The sequence below is a fragment of the Ptychodera flava genome, chromosome 15 (genome assembly GCF_041260155.1).
Source record: "Ptychodera flava strain L36383 chromosome 15, AS_Pfla_20210202, whole genome shotgun sequence".
NCBI lineage: Eukaryota > Metazoa > Hemichordata > Enteropneusta > Ptychoderidae > Ptychodera > Ptychodera flava.
The window spans coordinates 1,940,814-1,954,408 of NC_091942.1; the positions used below are offsets into that span (position 1 = coordinate 1,940,814).

The window sequence follows — 13,595 nt, forward strand, 5'->3', positions numbered from 1 at the left end:
TTGGTCTTTAAGTTGATGACGGTTGCATTATTCTGATATTTGTAAAGATGGTGATCAAATTTGCATATCTTAATCTAATTTATAAACTGTTCAAATTTTATCAATTTTGGTCAAAAATTGTTCTTCTCTGAGACTGCTTGTCCACAGCTTTCAAACTTAATTTAAAAGATAACTGGAATGATTGAATGATTAGTGAAAATTAGAATAAAAGTTTGCCTATATTGATTTTAGGATCAAATTTAACTTCTTACTTTTGAAATGTTCACCAGTGACATTTAATAATTAGTTTTTCCTCTGGATACTGTTTGTCCAATACAAGGAGGCTAAAACTTTCTAGAGTTTTCTGAGGCTTTTCAGATTTGTTGATGATGAATAAACATAATTAGTATTTCAGAGAGCTTATTTTCTCATTTTTTGCTCACGTGTTCACACACGTGAGCATATGTCACAGCGATGTCTGTCTGTCTGTCTGTCTGTCTGTCTGTTGGTCTGATATCTCAAAAACGGCTGATCAGATCAGAATCAAATCTGGTACATAGATTCAGTTAGCAAATGGCAAGAACTGATTAGTTTTTGGTGGGTGTGGCTTGCATACTTTTTGCTCATTTGCATATTTAATGATTTTAGAAAAAACGGATATACATTAAAAACAACTGCACACAATTTGATGAGATTTGCTACAAATGTTGATCACACCAAGATATATCAGCAGTGGGAACCATTAAGGGGTGACATGAAAGATAGTTGCTAATTTGCATATTTAATGAACTTTCCTAATTAGGGATATATATCTGATTTGACATGATCAAAATTGACCAAACTTGCTACATGTATTGAAGATACTATAATACAATATTATTGAAAGTCATTTAGCATTTCCTCTCAAGCCAATTCCTAATTTGCTATTTAATGAACTTTCCTAATTAGGGATATATATCTGAATTGACTAGACCAAAGTTGACAAAACTTGCTACATGTATTGGAGATATTATGATACAACATTAGTGAAAATCATTAAGCATTTTACTTCAGCCAATTTCTAATTACATATTTGATGAACTTTGCTAATTAGGGATCTACATCTGAAGTTACCGGTCCAAAATTTATGAAACTTGCTCTATAAATTAAAGATGCTATGATACAACATTATTTAAAGTCATTTAACAGTTTTACTTCAGCCAATTCCGATTTGCATATTTAATGAACTTTCCTAATTAGGGATATATATCTGAATTAACTTGATTGCAGTGGTTGAAACTTGCTGTATACATACTGTGATATAATATTATTGAAAGTCAAAAGACATTTTTACTTCGGCCAATTCCTAATTTGCATATTAAATGAATTTTCATAATGAGGGATCTATATCTGAATTGACTGGACCAAAGTTGATAACACTTGCTACATTAAAGATACTATGATACAACATTATTGAAAGTCATTAAGCATTTTGTCTTCAGCCAATTCCTAATTTGCATTTTCAATGATCTTTTCTAATCAGGGATATACTTGGATTTACTTGATCAAAGATGGCAAAACATGCTGTGTACATTGATGATTATACCAGGTGAAAACAATATCAAAAGTCATTTCACATTTTCATGTCAGCTAATTTATAATTTGCATATCTAATGAGCTTTCGCAGTTTGGTATATATGGCTTGAAGGACTTGGCTAAAGGTAATTACACTTGTTATATGGTGGTACAATGACAGCAGTGAAAGAAGGTATTTTTATTCTAGCTAATTACGTATTTGTATACTTCATGATCTTTTAGAGTTAATCGGCGGTGAATATTGTTCATTATGTTGATCATAATACTTTCAATGAAGTTGCAAACATGTGCCACAGGTTCAAATTTACACATAACTGCAATAATAATGAAACACGTGAGCATTTTCAGTCCATATCTGGTTGATCATAAGGTCAATCATACAGCTGTTTCTCCATGTTTGATTTTGGGTCCAATTTTCTCACTTTTGGAAGAAGTGTTGCTCTTGAATGTTTAATAACTAGTTATTTCTCAGGAAACTGCTTGTGCTGTGCCTTTTGAAATTTGTTATATTATTTCCCTAGAATGTCTTCTGTGTGATTTGTTGATGATTAAATTAGCATTATTTGACTTTTTGGGGCTTGTTATCTCATTACAGATCATAGGTCAAAACAACATACAGCTGCTTTACTTTTCTCCATGTTTGATTATTTTTTAATGGCATGCACAGATTGAGTTTCGGATAGAATAAGATAATTTTTTTCAAGAATAATTTTTTCAATGATAATAGTTTTTTCATTCACAACATGACATGAGACACGCAAAAGCCTTCCTTTGACTAATTTCTGAGTCTTTTAACCTTCATTAGTGTTTCCTTGAGAGTGTTAGTATTCTGCCAACTTTTCCAAGCAATGCCATAGTCAATGACTGTCTTGGCTGTATAGTATTGACCATTGAGATTTGCTTGATAACAAGAACTGCTATCTAAGAACCACCATCCCCCACGCTTTGCACTGCTCGAACAGGCACAGCATGTGCTACTTGATCCGTAACTGTAATGGTCTTTTGTACTGAATTTTGCAGTGAAATGATATCCCATAGAATTACCAGCAGTTCCAGTGTATTCACCCAGCCACAATGCATACTCACGGGCTTCATCTCCAATTCTAAACAGATCATATTCTGCATAAGTTGAATTACCATCCCAGTCTTGCAGCTCAATTCTAAGTTTGTATTCATCAGTTCGCAGAAGGTGATACATTTTCTCATTGCCCAGCCAGTGTTCACCAGTGATCAATCCGAATCCATATTTATAGGACTGCCATTCATTCTTGAATGTAGTGGATCCATCATTCCGACGTTGTACTACAGTCCATGCTCCATCTTCCCTGACTTGGCAGTAAACTGGAAATGGTTCTGGATAACCCTCTGGTTGAATGAAGTGAACACCCTCCTGCAGGTGATTTCCATTCAAAATGTGTGCATGCTGACAGTCTGGAAAAAGTTGACAGAAAGGTTAAAAAATTGATGGGGCAACATGAATTATTCCATCAACGTTCAGACTGTTGATTTGCACTTCAACATATGATCAATTGAGAGGTAAGCTCTAGAAGATTGTTTGATGAACTGAAAGTTGGTAAAAAATCATACATGGGTGTCTTCAATGCCAACTGAATAGGGATTGTGTGACATGGGCATAATATGCTTTATCTGATAAATAGTATTGTCCGACCTTACTTTAATTAAATCATGGGGAATTCCCCTCTGCCTAAAATAAATTGCATGTATCTTTCACAATCTAGAAAGTTTTGTGCTAAAATGCAGAAGTTTTATGAAGATATACCGTAAAATTCCCAATTGAAGCCGCGGCTTGTATTAGAAACATTTTTGAGGGACCCCTGGGATCATGCACTGAAGTCCCGGTGCGGCTTCAATTACGTACATTTCCTGTGTTTCGATATTTTTCTCAATGCTCACCAAGCACTGCAGGGGCAATCGCTATTGTTATGCAAATTAGTACCAATGAATTCTGCGTGAATAAATTACCCGCATAAAAAGCACCTACCCTAGTGTAACTCCAATATAGAAACGTTAGGAGAGTGTATTTGGTCGTTAAACTTGGTAAAATTCCTTTTAGATAATAAGGAAACTATTAAAAGATGTCAAAACAATGGGAAACTGGAGTTCCCTTGACAGCATCGTAAGGAAAATGACACGTTTTTCCAGTACTTTCTTGATTCTCTGACCCTGCTGACCCCCGTCCCCTAAATAGAATAGTCTCACTAAGGTCGGCCATGTTGACCAGCTAGCAGCATGCATGATGTCTTTGTTTCAAGTTTAGGGGTTTTTTTTGACGCTGAAATTTCACAAAAATGTCACTTCTGTATTCAGAGATTGTACAATCAATTTCTTTGGACGTGTAAGTCGATTTTGAAAGCGATAGAAGATCAAATGATGTTGAAAAAAATCGTGCATAAAATTAGCATAAATTAAGCGTCCATGGCAAATGGGTCCCCTTGATTTACAGCTGTCTTGTGTTGCCGAACCGGTGGCTCATACTCGGATAGTGCAATAAAGGCAAGTGAATGACCTTTGGTAACTTTACTGGCATGTTTTTGTGAACTGTTTTGTGGTCAAATTTTATTTTCTCATGATCAAAAACGGAACGTGTACAAGCTTATATGCACCCACCATAGTCATTCAGCAGCCACAGTACAGTATAGGCAGTTCATTGTGTCAATATGATGCAGGTGGTGTTGTTGTAAATTGTACGTCAGGCATCGGTAAGGGTACGTGGGTATTGAATGAAAACTACGTATTTGAAACATGGTATCTCAATCTCTCCACTATTTTAACTTGTACACAAACACCGTTGCTTCAAAATTGTTGCATCAGGTATGGCGGTGTTTACCACACTGACATACACTGCCGTGTTCAAACATTCACACAAACGTGCCGATACATGGGGCATTGTTTGTACTTTTGTTACTATCAATGACAAAATGCACAATGGTAGAAGTGTTAAAAAGGAACTTTTTATTGGGTATTTTTTCTGTAAGAAAGACACCTGTCAATCATTAGCACAAGTCAATGACGCGACGCAAGCCAGCTGGTGTGAATTTCAGCATGCATTGTTTCATGATGGGCTCAGAGAAGGGGTGCGGCTTCTATTATGGTACAATTCAAAAACCCAAATGGGCAAACAATGAGCCAAGACAATGTTTCAAAGTCAGGGTGCGGCTTCAATTAGAGGTGCGGCCTCAATTGGGAATTTTACGGTACGGTACGGTAGTGTGGTTACAAGTGTACCCATACTTGTTTAAATCAAAATTAATGTCAGAAACTAAATATTTAAATGATATTTCAATAAAATTGCATCAAGCAATGAATGAAACTACATGTACATTGTTCATGAACTGAAAATGTGATAAGCTGCTTCATGCCAATGTTACGTGCAGAGAAAACGAACAAAAGGGTGAACTCAGCAGTTAACGTTTAAACAAAATTTATTACGAAAATAAAACTAATTGCTAAGTCAGGGATAGAGTACAAGCTTTAAAAGTGTACAGACTACTTATCTCAGCTGGGACGGCAGAGCTCCAGTCTCAGAGTTGTAACAGTCAGTCGGATGAATGAACAGTCCTTTGGCTTGCAGGCTTGAAACTGCACAAAGTCCACAGTATAAATCCAGCGTTGGCAGTGAAGGTCTTGAAAGGTCTTGAGAATGACTACTGCTGGAGTTTAGTAACACACAAGAGACACGATCCCAAAAGTCTGACTGGAAGCTGTGCACGTCCCTTTTATAAAGGCATGTAAGAACAATCTAGAACTTTTATTGACATGCTAATCACTGTTCCAAAATTATCTCCCTTACACAACTAATCAACTTTCCAGAACATTCCAAACATGACTAATTGAATTCAAGGTTGTGAGGTCATCAAGGGCAGTGACCTTGGGAATGTTCTAGACTAATTGACTCAGGTCATGATGAGTGTGGGGGAAATGACCTACATAACACACCCCCTCTTCAAAAAAAGAAAATTTTTCAAAGAAAAATCTTTCTTTTACAAATGTAATCTTGAAAAGGATTTAAGTACTCAAATTTTGTTTTACTCTAAAGTAAAATTTCTTGAAAGTGAACAACAATAAAATTTCTTGAAAGTGAACAACAATAATTTCTAAATACGAGAGAGACAGTCTGCAATTAAATTGTCTCTGCCTTTGATATGTCTAATGTCAAGATTAAACTCCTGTAACATTAAACTCCATCTTAGCAATCTCTGATTTTTGCCTTTAAATTTCTGCAGAAAAACAAGAGGGTTGTGATCAATATAAACCACTATTGGCTGATTTGAAGAAGTAACATAAACTTCAAAATGCTGTAAAGCTAATATCAAAGATAAACACTCTTTTTCAATTGTAGAGTAGTTTCTCTGGGATTTGTTAAATTTGCGTGAAAAATAGCAAACAGGATGATCTACACCATGACTATCCTCTTGCAATAAAACAGCACCAGCAGCCGTATCACTAGCATCTACAGCTAATTTGAATGGCAAAGTGAAATCTGGTGCAGACAACACTGGGGCACTTTGCAGTATGGCTTTAAGTGTATCAAATGCCTGTTGGCATTGCTCTGACCAAACAACCTTTACTTTCTTTTTAAGTAAGTTAGTCAAAGGCTCAGTAATTGTGGAGAAATTCGGACAGAATTTTCTGTAGTAACCAGCCATACCGAGAAAGCGCATCAGTTGTCGTTTGCAGTTTGGTATGGGAAAACTTGAAATGGCACTGATTTTGGCATCAACAGGTTTTACCTCACCCTGTCCTACAGTATGTCCGAGGTAAGTTACCCTAGCCCAACCAAACTCAGATTTGGCAAGGTTGACAGTCAACATTGCTTTGCTCAGTCTCTCAAAGAACTTCCGCATGAGCTTGATGTGTTCCTCCCAGGTGTCACTATACAGGACGACGTCGTCAACGTAAGCTGCACATCCGTCTAGCCCGGATATGACGTCGTTGATCATCCGTTGGAACGTTGCCGGAGAGTTCTTCATTCCGAATGGCATCACCTTGTACTGGAACAATCCGTCTGGTGTAACAAAGGCGGATATTTCACGAGCACGATCCGTCAGAGGGACTTGCCAAAATCCCTTCAGTAGGTCAAATTTCGTCACGTACTTAGCTTTTCCCACTCGGTCGATGCAGTCATCAATCCTCGGGATTGGGAAAGTGTCTGTCTTTGTTAAAGTGTTGACCTTCCTAAAGTCCGTGCACATACGATAACTGTGGTCTGATTTGGGAACAAGTATGCACGGCGAACTCCAGTTACTTTTACTGGGTTCAATAAAGTCATTGTCCAGCAGGTATTTGACTTCTTCCTGGAGATATTTCGCTTTTGTTGGATTCAGTCTGTATGGATGTTGTTTTACAGGCTTACTGTCCCCAACATCAACGTCGTGGTAGATGACGTTTGTCCTCGTTGGAACATCTTGAAAAGGTGTTTATATTCGTGGAGCAGTTCTTTCACCTGTTGTTGTTGTTCTGGCTGGAGGTGTGCCAACTTTGTAGACTCCAGCTTCTCCAGGATTTCTGAGTTCTGAAGCTTGACCGAGCCCAGCTTTGAGTTTAGAGTATTTTCACTCAAGTCAGTTTCAGTATCACTATCTTCATAATGGCCAGAACTGACTGTACTGACAGGCTTTGTTTTAGTAGGATTATCCCTATCCAAATATGGCTTAAGCATATTTATGTGACATAGCTGTTTTTGTTTTCGCCTGTCAGGTGTTATTATGATGTAATTTAAATCACTCAATTTCTTATCAATTAGATATGGCCCAAAGTAACGAGCATGGAGTGGTTTGCCAGGAACCGGAAGTAGAACAAGAACTTTTTGACCTGGTTCAAACTTCCGTTTTGAGGTGTTTTTATCGTATTTGGTTTTCATTGACTGCTGAGATGACTCAAGATTTTCTCTGGCTAATTCACATGCTTTAGAGAGTTTTGTACGAAAATCTGACACATATTGCAAAATATTCAGACAATCATCATCGTCTGATAGGAATTTCTCTTTAACGAGCTTAAGTGGGCCACGGACTGTATGTCCAAATACAAGCTCAAATGGGCTAAAACCAAGAGACTCCTGAATTGACTCTCTAACAGCAAAGAGCAGAAAATGAATTCCTTCATCCCACTGCTTCTCTGTGTCAAAACAGTAGGTCCTAATCATGTTTTTCAAAGTTTGATGAAATCGCTCAAGAGCACCCTGACTTTCTGGATGATAGGCGGATGACCTATACTGTTTAATGCCTAGCTGATCCATTACTTATTGAAAAATTCCAGACATAAAGTTGGAGCCTTGGTCGGACTGGACACATTTAGGGAGGCCAAATAAAGTGAAAAATTTGACTAAAGCTCTCACTATAGTCTTTGTCTTATATTTCTCAGTGGTATGGCTTCTGGGAACCGAGTTGATGTACACATAATTGTCAACATGTACTCATTTCCTGATCTTGTTTTTGGTAGGGGCCCAACACAGTCTATTAGTATCCTACTAAATGGTTCTTGAAATGCAGGAATTGGTTGTAAAGGGGCCTTTGGAATGGTCTGATTTGGCTTTCCTACCATTTGACATGTGCGACAAGTTTTACAGAAATGTGTTACATCTTGCCTGAGATTAGGCCAATAAAAGTGACTGAGAATTTTGTGATAAGTTTTCCTGACTCCTAGGTGACCAGCCCAGGGCGTTTCATGGGCCAGGCGCAATATTTCAGCACGGTAGGGCTTTGGAACCACAATTTGATGTTTTATAGCCCAATCGTCATCAACCAAAACATCTGGAGGTCTCCATTTACGCATGAGAATACCAGATTTTGTATAATAGGAAACAGAGCTATCTGAAGTTTTACCTTCATCATCTACCCTGTCAAACAAAGACAAAATATCTGGGTCTTTGTGTTGTTCTGCAATGAGATTTGATCTAGAAAATGTCTGACTTTGGTCAGCAGAAGTTTTACTGGAAGTTTCAAATCCACGAGGGATAACGGAATGATCCGTGTCAAACACCTGACTGAGAAAGGTGTCATTTAAGTCAACATCTGTGACATTATTTTTGAGAGTATTTTGATTCTCGGAAGTTTTCTTTGACATGGCTCGAGTAATGGCACATGAAGGAAATAAATCGGGTATCTCTTGTTCAATTGGCTCTGGATCCTGATCTAAACTAGGATTATCAGTCACAAGTGGATTAGTAATGACCTTGTCCCCAGCAAGGTCGTTTCCAAGAAGAAGGTGAATCCCTTCAAAAGGCAAAAAAGGCCTAATACCTAAAGCCACAGGTCCAGAAACAAAGTCCGAAGACAAATAGACATTATGGAGAGGAACAGGAATGTAGTCATTACAATCTACCCCCTTAATAAGAACTTTAGAACCTGAAAATGACTTTTCAGAAAACGGCAGGGTATCTGCCAACAAAAGAGACTGGGAAGCCCCGGTATCTCTTAAAATTTTGACAGGGGTAGCGGAAGAGAAATCACTAGAAAGTGATATAAAACCATTATGAATAAATGGTTCGAAAATACCCATAATGCTATCTTGAGAAGAATTGACCTTGACCTCATTAATTGGGGATGAGAGGGGTTTAACCTCAGAAAATGTGTTACACACATTATTAGACTCTAATTGAGTTGATGAAGAAATAAAGCCGGTGGGCTTAGATCCACTTTGACCACTTTGAGCTTCACGTTTTCTTTTCAATTTGAAACACTCTGACATTAAATGGCCGTCTTTCTTACAATAATTACAAGAAAGTGTACCAAACTGTTTGTCAGAAGGAGATTGAGACTTGGATCTGATGATGTGGGAGTGTTACTTGAACTGTGTGAACTGCTGTCATTTGATTTCCTACTCTCCTTTGAGAAATTCTTGGATGAAAAGGAGGAGTTAAATTTACCTGCATTGTTTCTGTATGAAAAGGACTGGGATGGTTTGCTGAGAAATGAAGATTTGTGGGTCAATGAATAATCATCGGCCAAACGTGCAGCAACCTCTAATGTATCTGCCTTTTGTTCATTGATAAACGTCTTGATGTCACTCCGGATGCACCTTTTAAATTCCTCAATCAAAACAAGCTGTCGTAATTTGTCATAATTCTGACTGACCTTTTCAGAAGAGCACCAACGGTCAAACAGTTGTTCTTTTGTTCGAGCAAATTCAACATAAGTTTGATCCTTCTTCTTCTCACAATCCCTAAATTTCTGACGGTAAGCTTCAGGCACCAACTCATAGCCCTTGAGAATTAATTCCTTCACAGAATCATAATTTGAAGCCTGCTCTACTGACAACTGAATGTAAATTTCTCTGGCTTTACCCACCAAAGCACTCTGCAAAAGCATAGACCAGGACTCCTTAGGCCAATCCAGACTCTGAGCAATTTTCTCAAAATGAAGGAAATATTTATCAACATCCTTTCTTGGAAAGGGGGAACTAACCTGAAATGCTTAGTGATGTCAAACTGTCTGAAGGGAAGAATTTTCCTGACTTTCTAAGCTCTAAACGTCTCATTTCTAACTGCAGTCGGTGTTCTGCTAATTCTCTTTCCTTTTCTTTTCAGTCGGTGTTCTGCTAATTCTCTTTCCTTTTCTTTTCCTCTCTTTCTTTCTCCCTTTGTCTTTCTTCCATTTGTAATTCTTTTTCTTTCATTTCCAATTCCTCTCTTTCTGTCTTTCTTCCATTTCTAATCTTTCCTGCCTATCTTTCTCTCTCTGTCTTTCTTCCATTTGTAATTGCATTTGTATTTTTCTTTTTCTAATGCCTGTCTCTCTTTTTCCATTTGTAATTCTAGTTTCTTGATCTCCAAATTTGTCTGCATTTCTAATTCTAATTTTCTTAGTTCAAAGGTAGACTCGGGCTCATAATCTTTCAAGGTGGATTCCTCAAATTGGCCTAAATTAACTAAATGTTTTGCAATGTGGTACTGTATTTCCCGCTTGCGCATAGATCTTTTGACATCTACTTTAAGGAATTGGCCAGTGCAATGAGGTTGTCTTTTTTGAGGGAATCAAATGCGTCCTGATCAAGGTCATCCATAAATTCGTCTGGCTTGAATTCCGCCATGATTGAATTTTGCTGAGTTCACAGTATACAGTAGTTTTGAAAAGGCAGGCAAAATGTTGTCAAACGGCTCAAAATATTCGGATCCCGGACAAGCCCCCAATTTTGTTACGTGCAGAGAAAACGAACAAAAGGGTGAACTCAGCAGTTAACGTTTAAACAAAATTTATTACGAAAATAAAACTAATTGCTAAGTCAGGGATAGAGTACAAGCTTTAAAAGTGTACAGACTACTTATCTCAGCTGGGACGGCAGAGCTCCAGTCTCAGAGTTGTAACAGTCAGTCGGATGAATGAACAGTCCTTTGGCTTGCAGGCTTGAAACTGCACAAAGTCCACAGTATAAATCCAGCGTTGGCAGTGAAGGTCTTGAAAGGTCTTGAGAATGACTACTGCTGGAGTTTAGTAACACACAAGAGACACGATCCCAAAAGTCTGACTGGAAGCTGTGCACGTCCCTTTTATAAAGGCATGTAAGAACAATCTAGAACTTTTATTGACATGCTAATCACTGTTCCAAAATTATCTCCCTTACACAACTAATCAACTTTCCAGAACATTCCAAACATGACTAATTGAATTCAAGGTTGTGAGGTCATCAAGGGCAGTGACCTTGGAATGTTCTAGACTAATTGAACTCAGGTCATGATGAGTGTGGGGAAATGACCTACATAACACCAAGTGCTACTTGATGCCTGGGTTTCTAATCGTTGAGTAGTGTGTTTATGTGCTGTTGTTTTATGATGCAATAAACTAATTTTATGTAACTGAAATAATCTGCTCCCCCTAAATAAGAAACTAAGCTGAGGACATGACAGTCTTCCCCTTCTACCGTACATACCATACTGGTATATGGGTCTACCAGTAACATGAATAAACACCAGTGATCCAGCCCCAAAAATAAGCAATTTTGCTGAGTGTCTGGCAAGGTATTATACCGGTACAATAGGGAACTTAGAAATTTGGTTGTTTACATTTGTATTGTTGTTTATTTTATATTAGTCATGTTATTGTTGTTGTTATTGACAATAAACATCAGTCTATTCTGTTGTTGTTGTTTCAAATGTGTAATGTACTGTAGATGTAATAAGAAACACTATAAGGACACTCATTATTTGGCCTGATGCAACTATGTATACCGGTAGGTATACATTGGGAGAGTCTGAGTTGCATTTTGTCAAATGATGATAGTGTCCTTGTATAGTATTTCTTATAACATCTACATTACGTTTGAAACAACAACAATACAGTAATTATGTTCATTGAATTTTATTGGTCAAAAAATAACAACATGACTGATATAAACATTAAAAAAAACAATACAAACAACAACAACACACCCAGATTTCTGGGTTCCCTGTGGTTATACACACACTTCTGTATACCGGTACATGCAATACTAGTGTACCAACTTAGCAGGATGGTGTACATGTAACACTCCCAGCAGGAAAAGGATTATACTAGCATCTTTATCATAAATACAATCAGGAAATACCGTACAATAAAGCATAACGCCTAGGTATTTGCTTGGCAATTACAACCAATATCAGTGTGTTTAGAATATCGATGTGCCAACTACAATGAATTTCTGATAGTATCATGAAATTGGCAGGTTTATGTGTGATGCAAAAAACTTACCAACTGGATAGGAAGTGGTGTTCAAAGGTGGATAAGATGATCTTCCCTCCTCCAGATGGTCCATTCTCTCTGAGAGTCTCTGCAGTGCTTCACCATTACAAGGAGATTCATTCTGGTCTGGCATTATGAATGTGTAAGCACATCTGCCATCTTTGACATAACGACTCTGTAGATCCACTAAGCCCCCAGTGTTCGAAATAATCGGTGGCAATGGTGGCATTTGCCACCAAAAACTGTCAATCTGCCACCAAATTTTTTTTCTGGTGGTATTTTTCTGCCACTAAATTTTGGGTCATCATGTCATCGATCCTACGGCTTGAATGAAGGAACACTGAAGGAACACGCGTTGTCGGACGGCGGAAAAAACTCATTAGTAAAAAAAAAACCAAACTAATTGCGACATTTTGGCATGAATGAAAACATAGCGTGAATCCAAACTTGTGATTGGCTAATCTCCATATCGATGACAGCAGCTTTTGTACACTTGACATGTTGTTGTTCTCTGTGATAGCCGCATAATGCAGTCATAGGGCACAAGATAAAAGCATGTTGTGACATTTTGAAAACAAAGCCAAAGTGCAGCATGCGTGAATTAAATAATAATAAATACTTGCAATTCATTAGCCAGTACAGGCTCAAAAATTCCTATCGCCCGACGCCCGTTGCTAGTGAATTTTGCGGTCGGGCAATTAAAATCAATATGCTTCCCGTCTGACGGGCAAGTCCACCAGCGGTTGTATTAACTAAGCTCTGGACAATTCAAGCTTGAAAACGTATTTCATTAGGTCTGTACACGTCTACAATCATTGTAAGTCCTTCAACTCACAGAAGTGTTTTCTGAAAACCCTTGAAAATCAGCCCGACATCGCAAAATAATCGTTCTTGCTGTTGTAAAACACAAAAAGTCGTAAAAATAGAGTTTTGCGACATGTTCTCTCCGACGACACGGAGTGAACTCACTGTTTTGTATGTGTGCCGTAAAGTGGTATGCTCTTGACAGTGGTTGCCATTCTCTTTATGCAAGCGTATGAGTTGAACGACAGTCGATCGGCTTCACGCGATAGTGTAATTGCACCATGTGCTTTGTAAATGGATGTAAACTTATTCAAAGCCATAGATCTCGGCAATGCTTACTGTTCAACGTAAATCAACACCCAGATGAAAAAGTACAAGTTTACATCGTAGTCGAGACAGGCTCAGTCGACCATAGCTGTGGGTCCATAGCTGTGGTGTTTTCGGACGGGATTTCTGCCTTTTACGGGCTGGTTTTGACTTGTTAAGATTTTAACCCCGCCACCACAAATGTCAAAACCAGCCCGTAAAAGGCAGGAATACCGTCCGAAAACACCACAGCTATGG

At 38.0% G+C, this 13,595-nt stretch overlaps 2 protein-coding genes across 4 annotated transcripts in view; one reads left to right on the plus strand and one right to left on the minus strand.

Moving 5' to 3' along the window:
- LOC139150839 (probable ATP-dependent RNA helicase DHX40) overlaps positions 1–13,595 on the plus strand; it is a 188,367-nt gene that overhangs the window by 57,793 nt on the left and 116,979 nt on the right. The window lies entirely within an intron of this gene.
- LOC139150837 (fibrinogen-like protein A) lies at positions 2,235–13,270 on the minus strand. Its single transcript, XM_070723246.1, has 2 exons — positions 12,237–13,270; positions 2,235–2,985 (listed from the first exon to the last, which is right to left on the minus strand). Exons 1-2 carry the CDS (start codon positions 12,454–12,456, stop codon positions 2,330–2,332), a joined length of 876 nt encoding a protein of 291 aa, XP_070579347.1. The 5' UTR covers positions 12,457–13,270; the 3' UTR covers positions 2,235–2,329.

Excerpts from the sequence above, each read along its gene's own strand:
- LOC139150837 (XM_070723246.1), bottom strand. The coding sequence starts at position 12,456 with ATGCCACCATTGCCACCGATTATTTCGAACACTGGGGGCTTAGTGGAT. Across the intron at positions 2,986-12,236 it reads CACCACTTCCTATCCAGTTG|ACTGTCAGCATGCACACATT; the intron begins GTAAGTTTTTTG and ends AACTTTTTCCAG.